At 42.5% G+C, this 11388-nt stretch overlaps 1 protein-coding gene across 1 annotated transcript; it reads left to right on the top strand.

Moving 5' to 3' along the window:
• Positions 1-10582: 10582 nt before the first annotated feature.
• Positions 10583-11382, top strand: gbp (glycogen synthase kinase binding protein). Its single transcript, XM_035673043.1, has one exon. It carries the CDS (start codon positions 10686-10688, stop codon positions 11208-11210), a length of 525 nt encoding a protein of 174 aa, XP_035528936.1. The 5' UTR covers positions 10583-10685; the 3' UTR covers positions 11211-11382.
• The last annotated feature ends 6 nt before the right edge of the window (positions 11383-11388 follow it).

Below are 11388 nucleotides of genomic sequence, written 5' to 3'. Positions count from 1 at the left end.
CTGGTATTTTTCTTTTATAGTATTATGTCTTTAAATTGATTAATTTAATTTAAAAAAGTTTATATTCCAGAGGTTTCTCCACCATAGCTTGAGAACCAGTAATGTGAATAAAGGAGCAGCATTGTTCTTGTATTATAAAGTAGTTCAAACGTACCCTGGACCTTAGGACATGTCAACACAATGTCCTTATGAGTACATCAGTAATAGTAAGAATTAAGTTTGGGGCGTTTTTCAGGAAACCGCTGCTACTTATTCTGCGAGAGCTCGACCTCCTGCGGAGAATATGAGACCATCAGGAGCTGAATGCGAACCACAGCACACAAACACTGTGTGTGTCTGTGTGTGTGTGTGTATGTGTGTGTGCAGGATTATCTCCAAGGTTACTTGGCAGATTTCTGCTCAATGTTTTGACAACAACGACTCAGAGAAAGGAGGATAGAGGATGAAATATCCTGGTTGAAAATAACAAAAACACACGTTTGTGTGTGTGTGAACATCTTTCACTGCCTCGTGCTTTGATTCAAAAAAGCTCACAAATCCTCACACGTGGAGTTTATATTAGGGATGTCCGTTATTCACTAAAAAATGTGTCACAAAAAATGCTGAGATATCGGAATTTATTCGGTATCAGTTTTTTATAACCGGATGTTTGTTCTGTAGGGGCTTCAGGCGGAGCCTGCATGAACGCAGCATGGGGACGGTTTACCGGGCTGTGCGCTAGGGGATTGACGTATAACAACAACAACAGAATACACGCTTAGACTGCGTTGGTCCCTAAACCGCTGGGCCTAACAAGCAAACAATTTAAAGCTGGGAGGATTGATTTTCAATTATTAACACAAAAAACACTAACCAGAAGGCTTTAGCGGCGTTGGCTTAGCGATTAGCGGTTAGCGCTCTTTTCAGTATTAAAGGACACTTCACCCATTTGCACTTAAGATTGTGTATCGTTAGAGAAGGCCCAGTCATATTTTTTGAGCGGATGCGTCTGTGCATTCATTGCCCTTCACTTTCCCCCGGCACGAGGGGGGAAATACGGATTTCATGCTTGCACTTCCTGCTTCAATTGATGGTAAAAATCGTCATTTGTGCGTCATTGGAAGCAGGAAGTCTCATATCTCTGTTAGAGGAGTGAGACTACAAACACTACTGCCTCCATTGTTTTTTTTCACTCTTTTTACAGACCTACAGCAGATCAGTGGGTGGACTGTCATCTTGCAGAAACGAAAAAATATAACCGCCATCTTGTTTGGAAGCTAAGGCGGGGCGCTGTCGATTTCCAGAATGTGTTCGACTATAATCCAATGTAAGTGAGAGAGAAATTTTTTGAAAGGTTGTGGACGCGAATCAGATGTTCGTGGTTCCTTTATGGAGCCGCAATATAGCGAAGAGCCCAGCTGGAGGCTTTCTGGGCCGCCTGAGGCGGAGACCGGCCTGTCGCGGGTACCAGGAGCCGGACGGGCGGGGCCTGTGCTCTCACTGTGGCCGTCTGACGGGTTACACGAGTCACGGACGTCTGACTGTAAAGTGGGAGTGTTCTAATTTTTCTTTCTTATAACAACGTGCGAATGTATGTACACAAGTTTTGGTTTCAAGCAATCACGAAGTATTTCCCGTTAATACGTAACGGTCAGCCAACTGACTAGCGCTTCTTTTACTGCCACAAACAGCTGCAGCCTGGCTCGTGCCTTTAACTACTGGTGCCAGCGCTACACACAAAGCACCATCGCATCCGCTAACACTCGTGTGTGCTTAATGCTTTTGTAGGACAATATCGGCTCAACACGTTTTTCGGGAATGGTTCCTGCAAGGCGATACATTGGGTCGAGGCTACCGTGGGCGTCAGTTTTACACCACTTGTGTGGCTGCAGGCTATCGGGACAGAATATCCGCTCCAGATGGCCAGCTACTCGGCACCACAAGGCTGCTGGAACGCTCAGGGGGAACTCATAAGCTGTCATGTGTGTAACATATTTATTTTTTGTTGTTGATATTATTTCTGTAAATACAATGGTTTAGATTCAGCGTTTGTCGTAGGTCCTTGCATACTGTTAAGTGGGGGAGCGCTTGGCGGAGTGTGCATTGTGGGAGTTGTTGTCTTTAATACAAATGCCGCCTAAAGTCTTTCTGTATCTTTCTCGGATGCACATAGGCACCAAATTAAAATGTATTGTTACATTTCGACTACATACTATAACCCCACTTTCAATAAACTTATTAATGTTGTCCAGGGTGAATGTTCCCGGCTTAATAACAATGAAAGTCTGAAGGTTGTTGCTCTTATTCTTGCACAGGACAGTGTTTACATTTGGGGAAACCATGGTTGCATTTATGTATGCACTCCAGCTGGGCAGGAATAATGTGTTATTTCCAATCAAATCAATAAATAACTTTTTTTTTATCCATTATAGGAATGAATTATGTTTGCTGCTCAAACGCAGTCAAACTGGGTTGACACTGTTTATTTTTATGTTGTGTATATTGCTGCTGTTTACATTCAACCAGACGAAACCTGCAGAAAATATTATTTCTGGGTTGTAATATATATAAAATTTTAAATTGTAACTCTAATTGGGGTTTATTTTAGCTATATTAGCTAACTCTGGCACATTTACATCAAAGTTTAAACTGAAATGTAGATGAATGTGCAATGTCCCTGGTAAATAAATAAAATAAATACACAATTTTTTTTTTAATTTTTCATTTCGTTATACAACCTGATGATAAATAATAATGATAAATACATTTCCCTTTACTGTGTCAACTAGTCATTTAGACCACTTTGTTTTTATGTTTGTTTTGTTTACACTTAAAACACACCTTTTCAATGCATTTATTATAAGTTCCTTGAGTTGTGTTTTAATGTGTGTGTGTGTGTGTGTGTGTGTAAACCAGCTTTGGTCCTATATCTGAGAGGAACATGTTCAAACATGGCCGACCATATAATTGCAGATAACAACAGAAATAAAAGGCATTTAACAGCTCAGCAGAACACAATGTACCTGCTCTAATCACTTTATTGCTGTGTGTGTGTGTAATCATAGCTTATTATTATATAACTGCAAAGATACTGTCATAAAATAATGTGATAAAATGTCCGAATGCAATAAAGATTCAATAATACTGAATAGTTAACTCGTTATATGTGTGTGTTGTTTCCTGGATGCGTTATATAACACCACGCTGGTGTTTCAACCCTGCTCAGCTCAGCAGAACATGACAAGACATTTGTTTTATCAGCTTTTGTCTCAAACAGCCGAGTTCACTGAAATGTTAACTTTAAGTTCATCAAACTCTGCGTGTGTGCAGACGATGTCAAATATTAGCACGGCTGCATAAAGAACAATGTGCTGCAGTCAGTGTCCCCTGCTCACCTCAGCTTTATCCAAGTGCTATTTATGGAAGTCTGAAACATTAGCCGAGAGAGATTTACTCCAGCTACAACTTATTCACATGATTTTTTTATAACATTACTGTAAATGTTTATGAGTGTGTGGTGCACGGTAATGGTTGAGTCATAGTGAAACTAACCACTGATTGTAAACACACACTTTAAAGCTCTGTGGTAAAATATTAACTCCTGTAATGAGTAAAGGAATTAGGAATTAATGGACAACGTGCTGCATTCAATCAGAGTCAGTTCACCGAGGAGAATCTATTGTTGGAAGTTGAATATTGGTGTGTTTTTATTAGCGTATAATCACCTGAAAATAAGAATGATTGTGTGTTTAACCACAGAGGGAGCGGGTCCTCTTCTCATGGCAGAGTCCACCATGTTAAACCACCTTGTTTATTTCTTTTCATTCAAGTCGAGTCAATTCACCCAGACAATAGCAGAATATAAAGCAATTAACTGAGAATTTGATCTTAAAGGGTAAAAATGAAGCTACTGTAGTATAAAATGCAGATCTGTTGGATTGTGTTTCATCTTGTTTCAACCTGTTCTGGATCTGGATCTCGACTCTCCTGTAAACATCAACGCTTTAATCGTTGAGGTTGCGTCAGGTGTCACATCCACGTCTACCAAAGACGACAGAAAGATGTGAGTCAGTCATTACGGGCATCCTCCTCTGAGGACGAAGGAGTTCGCCTGGTTGTGTGGTCGCCCTGTGGCGCATCAATCAAACGTGTCCCCGGAGGGACTCCAGTGTTAGGAACTAATGGCTCCTCTGGGAAACAGCTCGGGCTGACAGGTCTGTTTGTGTCGGTCGCAGCTAAAATAACCTCATAACTAATGAACCAGCAGCACTGATGCTTATGCAAATGAATGTTTTTCACTTTAATAAAATAATGCTGATTTTAGGATATTTAAAAAATACAAAATTATATATATATATATATATATATATACAGATCTTTTTTTACAGTGTTGGGTTATAATATATAAAGTATAAAGTTAAATACTAAAGTAAAATGACTGAAATTTACATAATCACTTTGTATAATAGCACCAATAAATACATAAAGAGTGAGAAATTGACGTATAAACACTTTAAAACTGTGCTGTTTTACACTGGTTTCACTTCCTCTATGTGAAGAAAAGTCATGTTTTACTCAAGTTGTTTGACTGCACGTCCATAAATTCTCAACATACCACAGATACCTGCGTACATTAGGCTAGAAGTATATAAGAACCATGTCGGTTAGTTAAAAACAAAGCTGACAAAGTGAAAAATACTCCAACAGAAGCTCCATCTGGAATCTAGTCACTTGATAAATTGCTCAGATTAAGAAAGCTAGTCGATGTGTGGAGGGTGGGAGTGGCACAGGCTGAACACAATAAAGCTCTCCAGTCAGCAAATACACACACACACAAACATATAAATATCTGAAACAGTGAGTGTGGGAATCATTAAGGTGAAGCACTCATTCATCACATAATCTCTGTTTATCAATCCCACGATGCCACAGGGGTAGAGAGAGGCGTGAAGGAGGAAGGAGGGCTCAGTAAAACTAGTTTTCACTCCCCACATACATAAGCACACACACACACACACACACACACACACACACACACACACAGAACATGATGTCTCTATGACTTCAATACATGAGACATTATGTAACGCTGTGAAACGCCGATTGGCTCTGCAGCAGTTCACATGTGGTTTTTACATATTTCTGTTGTAAATTTGTCTCAACTGGCTTCCTCCACGTGGAAACAAAAAGTTGGTTCAGTGTCAAATATTAATCAAATATGCTTACATAACTTAACAACATGCATCGCTACCAAACACTAAAGGAAGCATATTTTAGGAGGACTCTGGTGTGTGTTCTTTCAGATATGAAAGAAACGTTTTTGAACCAGTGGTTTGGTCCTTTATTTAAATGTCATTATCTTCTCGGTGAGCCGACTTTATGACAGTTTAACATGTTTGCAAACACCTCAAACAACTTTCAACCTTATGAAATAAAAACAAAGAAAAGTAATTTTGCATATAAAAACTACCTGTAGCACTTCTGGGGAAGGTAAAACTGAAAGTGAGCACACCTTAAATGTTGCAATAATCCCTCAGTGCACAGAACGACTGTGCACACTGTAGGAAAAGTAGGTGAAAGGTAAAGCAGGTAGTCGGCCTGTAAACTGTCAACCGTTTTTATAGTTCGGGTATTTTACTGCTCAACTCTGTTTTATCGTCCAAATAAGTTTAACTAACCTGCAGCTTTGTTTCCAACCTGATTGTCTGACTAAAATAAAGAAAACAACAACCAAAGTTTATTTATAAGCGAGGCTGGTGGCAACAAATGGTGAATAAATTTCCTACATTTACTACATGAAGAAATGTTGTTTTTATTAGTGTAAACACCAGATAAGTTAATTTAACTTTTTTGTTTCGAATCATAGCAGGAAACAATGGTGCCTCGCCTGCTCACACACAAGCTAATTTTACAGATAAATAGTAAAATACGTTTGTGAAAGTTTGGTGTGTTAGGTAGCCCCCGCCCTAAAGCATACCCTGCTTTATGGTCTGTTTGACTCTAAATGGGACCATCAGTTACTGAATGAACATCATGCTGTATGGAAGAAGGGGACTGAAAAACTAGAGACTGAAGACCAGAAAACTCATTTCAGGAAACTGTTTAACTGAAGGCTACATACCATCAACTGGAGAAGTCGACTCATTTCTCCCTAAGACTGAAGTGGTTCAAGTGTGTTATTGCAACCAGTGGGAGCTGCCCCCTGCTGGCTGTTAGGAGGACTGCAGGTTTAAGACACTTCCGTACTGGCTTCTCTTCACAGACTCTGTCCACTAATTAAATAAAAACGCAGTCATGATGTCGGGTGATCCGGTCTGACTCGTGGTCGGCGGAGGGGTCGAGGTCTGTACTGCTGTGTGCTCGGGGGCTTTGTCATGTTGAAAAGAGACAAACACAAACTGTTCCCAGTATAAGTCAGGGGAGTTAGCATGTAGCATGCACTGCTGTCCTCCTGTGTGAAAGAGACGTGTTGTAGTAGTGCTGCACGTCAGCTGAGCGACCCTCGGCCAGCCTCAGGAACATGCTTTAACAACACAACAATAACTTTTCTATTCAATTTGCTCTTTATAATTGAGGCTGTGATTATGTTTCTGTTTACAACACAGGCCCGCAGGCTCCAACCGCAGCAACAAATAAATCCTTTGATATTACTTCCTGCCATGTGCAACCTCCTCACATTCCTCTTAGAGAGAGAGAGGTGTGTCTGAGAGAGAGAGGCGATATAAAAATGGCTCCCCTCTCTCTGTCTCTCTTTGAATGGAGGAAACAAACTCAGTGAACTCGAGCTGCTGGCAGCTGACCAACTGCTGTCAAAGTTGATCCTTTGGCTGAAAGGCCTGTTTTCTTTTCTGCTCGCTCTCCATTCAGCTCGGCCGGCTTCAGTGGCACCACACGTACGGCTGCTGAAGTGAAGTATGGACCGTCAAAATAATGATTACAAATGGAAAGTTTAAAGGATTTGCAGCGACCAAAGAGGGGTCCAAATTCAACGATACACTTCCCAAATTAGTAACAGTGCCGGATAGCTCCCCAGACTTTACAGAGCTGGGCCTGGTGCAGTCAGGCAGCATGATGTTCACAACAAACTAGCTTTTAAAGGATCAGGCTGTATATTTAATATTTCTTCTCCCATGTGCAGGGAGCAAACAACAGTGTGTTACACTTTATGACCTCTCCACCCTGTTTGTGGCTCCAAGTTAATGGGTTCCCACTGAAGACATGTATCTTTAAAAACACCTCCTAAAACAGCTGCTCTCTGTAGTTTTATCAAACAAACGGGAAGAAATAGTCCCCATTTGTTAGGGACTATTTCCAGTGTCAGTCTAGTGCAGTGGTTCCCAACCTGGCGGTCGCAAGGCGGGAGTTGTAAGGAAACTTAAAAAATACACCGTTAGAAAAATTGCGAATTCTGTTTTTTTTAAAGTCTTAGTATTATTTAAGATCAAAATTTTGAAGATCTGAACTATATTGAGCTTAAATTAAAAACAACCAAAGAGTGAAGAGAACAATAAGCAACATTCATTAGCATTAATAAAACTAACTTCCTGTTTGCCATGCATTTGGAGGTTGATGCACAGAATCTGATCCCTTACAGTTATCGCTGTGTGCTTATTGTTATCAGGTCTGTGGTACCGAGCACTGGTGATTCATCGGTCGAGCTGTTTGTGTAACAGCAGCATGAGTCTGTGACTTTCTGCTTGTGTCCAAATGGCTATTTTTCCCTCAAGCTGAATATCTTGGGGGGGGGGGGGTTATGGTTGGATTGGTTGGTCTTTATTTTGGCATAATTTGTTAAACAGGTGTATGACTGGGGATGGGATGTAAAAGGGTTAAAGAGACAGCTGTAGACTCTTCTTTCAGACTCAACAGATAAAGCTGATACAGCCTTCAAACTGGACTTCCTGGTATGTATTCCAACACCAACTGGAAGACTATTGTTGGTCCACAGTTTACCTCTTTATTTATATCAGCCTCTAAACACAGAACACCCTCTGCAGCTGTGAGTGTGATCACAGGCCTTACAGAGCCAGACGTACAGTACGACCCCCCCCCCCCCCAGGATCCATACACAGTGTTTTCTGCCTGTGTTGTTCTCTGTAAGGTTTATTAATCTCCTCTTCAGTCCAACTGCTGTCCCTGATTATCTCACACACACTGAAGGAAGGATTACAGTCACACACACAAACAAAGAAAGGGGGATGAGGTCACACACTAACAGCGCTCCTGCCACGGCGCTCGGGTTCAGGGAACTTGTGAGAGCAGCAGCTGTTGCAGACAAACAGGAATTGTGTTCAGCGGTGCTGTTTAAGACCGCCGCTGACTCACGTACAGGAAAACATGAAAGACTGCGGAAGTGGGTGACCCATTTTTGTGCCAGCTCACTTCCTCGTGTTGTGTACGTTGTGAGTTTTTCAGCGTGGAGATTCCAGCGGTGGACCGGAGAAAGGGAGGAGGGCTGTTTAAAACATGACTCAACTGACTCACAGAAACTTCTAGATATCATTGTTTACAGCCCCACAGTGGGAGGTTGTTGTGGCAGATTTCCTGCACACTATTAGAGTTATCTTAGTTTTGATTGTGTGAACTTTTGAGACTCCTGGATGTAGAACCTATCCTGGGAGTCACTATAGTATCCCATTTGTTAAAACACAAGCAGACACTGTGTACAGGGCGTGGGCAAACCTAACAGAATACATGTTCAGCCCAGTTACAGCAGCTTGCGGAGTTTGGTTTTTTTCCATTCTTAAAGATCCCCTCCAGACATGAATAACAACATAGTCTGCTTGGAGCAATAATAATGTGTGTGGTTTGAATATATCCACAAAAAAAGGATAATTTCCACCTTAAAATCCTTAATAGAGCCTCAACACATGTCTTTGGAGTGGAGCCTTTGAAGCTTTCAAATGTTAATATTTCTGCATTAAAAGTCTAAAAACACTAATACTGTTGTTAAGTTGTGTTCGTAGATTATCCCAAAATGTTTCCAATAAGTTCCAAACTCAGAGAAATCTATAAATTTTTATTCAGTTAACGCTGCGTTTCACCGGTTGCCTGCTCGATGGCAGTCATATCTTGTAGAAACCTCCTGAACCATGAACACTGAAGGAATCCTAACTGAAGCTGACTGCAATAGTGGTGAAGACAACAACATAATCCCACGCTGCTTCAACATCTCATCAAACTTTAGTTTCAATGTACAATGAAATGATCTTATTCCTGTACTTTAATCTGTTGTAATGTGTGTATTCAACTCTTTTTTACTACCAAACAAATACATCACATTTCACATGTTTTTATTTGAATTGAATCTCAAACACACTATAAATGCCCCATTTAAGTGAATAACGCAGTGTATGCATATATAAACCGATGAAATGCTGTAAAGTCATCTAAGTACTGTTGTTGTACCTTTCAGGAAGTGATGACTGTTTATGTTGGTTTCACTCCCAACTGCCACAACCTCACTGGATTCCAGTATGACTGGACTCCTGCACGCTGCTGCCATTGAGACACACAGGAAACCTCAGCCGGGGCCCTCGCATTGGCCGACGTACCACGTGGTGGCAGTGATAGTAGCTCCTTATATGGCCATGAGAGCTCTCTCTTTGACTGGAGCATCAGGTTTAGCCCGGCTGCTGTTTCTCAGAAACAGAAATGTACACTGTGTTCTCCCGCAGATACACACCCTCCCTCCACTCCTATTGTCACTGTAAGCACGCTGGATGCCAGCGGCCGGCTCCACACGTTCACACTCACAGCCAAATATTTCAACTGTGTGTTCAGACGTTAGATATCTGGCTTTATTACGTATATTTTCAGTATGAGGAGGTGTGGCACCATCTTTGTTGTTTAGATTAAAGAAGACATGTGTTACACTGAATGAGATTCTGTGAGTTTGAGCTGCACGAGAAATATTTTATCACGTTTTACTGTTAACTAACATGATGCAATCACTGGTGGTTCAACCAGGGCCACACATTTTAAACTATAAGGTCTATAAATTCTGCTGTTGTGTTTTATTCACAGCTGTTATCTTAAAACAGCAGCTATCAAAATAAAGTGTAATGTTTGATGTGGCAATAAAGCTGAAATTCCTCATTGGGTCACAGAATTTGGTGCAACACTGGGTTTTGAGTGTGAACAGCGGTTACACAACATATTCTGATGATTTTCACCATTTCCTAATTTCAGCATGCGGTTGCTCACAACTGAATATATCTGGACACTTTACATTCAACGGATTGTTTGGTTTGGTACAGAAACAGATGTAAAACGTGTGTGCTTTGTTTGTTTTGCCCGCACAGACAGCAGACAGTTATGAGTTATGTAATGTCCATTTGAACGGAGCGGTCCAAAAAGCAAGCGTGCTCAGGTTGAGGCGGGAAACCACATGAGCGGGAAAAACCCCGTAAACGAGCTTTATAGTAAATCTAATGTGGTGGACGAGTGTGTACGGGTTGGTAAATGTATTGAATGATAGCGTTGTGGTTTGTAGAGTGACTCGCGTGTTAAAAGGCGATTTATTTTGGTTCACGGAACCCCCCTCCTCGTCGCGGGGGAGATGGTACGGCCCGCAACGCGTCACCCATTGTTTACAAATCCAGTCCGGTTGTTTGGTGAGCGCGAGCAGCAGCACCGGCGGCTCTCAGTCACACCGACACACAAACAACCGACAGAAAACACACCGGGGACGGGAACCGAACATCATGCCGTGTCGGAAGGAGAACTACATCTTTCTGGAGCAGTCGGTCACCGTCGACTCGAAGGAGGTGGACGCGCTGGTGACGAAGATCGGCGAGGCGCTGCAGCTCCACAACAACACCGGGGGACACCAGCAGACCGTGTCCGTGTCGGTGTCCTGTCTGCACGGGCTGACCGGCGGCGGCACCGGCGGGGTCATGAGTGGAGGTGGAGGTAACGGAGGTAACGGAGGAGGCGGGAACAGCTCCTCGGCTGCGGGGCAGACACGCTGCTGCATGCGGCTCCGGAACCGGGGACACCGGGGGAGGAGCAGCAGGGCGAGCCCGTACCACGTCCCCGGTTCGGACCCGGACTGGGACCGGATCAAACCGTGGAGCAGGAAGCGGATCCCGGTGGAGGAGGACGACCCGCACCGGCTCCTGCAGGACTTAATCTTATCGGGGAACCTGATCAAAGAGGCCGTGAGGAGGCTGCAGTTCTCCGCCGCAGACTGTGCAGAGCTCCCGGTGCCGGACGGAGCGCCGTCCTGATACCGGACCGGACCGGGACACTGTGTAGAATTAAAGGACTGGTAGCTATTGTTTTTATAATTTCATCGATTTTTTTGTTTTTGTTTTTGTTTGTAACGTCGGCTAGCAGTTAGCTTAGCTGGCTAACTAGCCGCCCGGCTAATGTTGTTTATGTTTGAATGTGTGTGTGTCTGTGTGT

Source organism: Morone saxatilis, unplaced genomic scaffold, assembly GCF_004916995.1.
Source record: "Morone saxatilis isolate NCDOM2014 unplaced genomic scaffold, NCSU_SB_2.0 Contig24, whole genome shotgun sequence".
In the NCBI taxonomy this organism is placed as follows: Eukaryota; Metazoa; Chordata; class Actinopteri; family Moronidae; genus Morone; species Morone saxatilis.
This window is presented reverse-complemented; position numbering and strand designations above follow the sequence as displayed.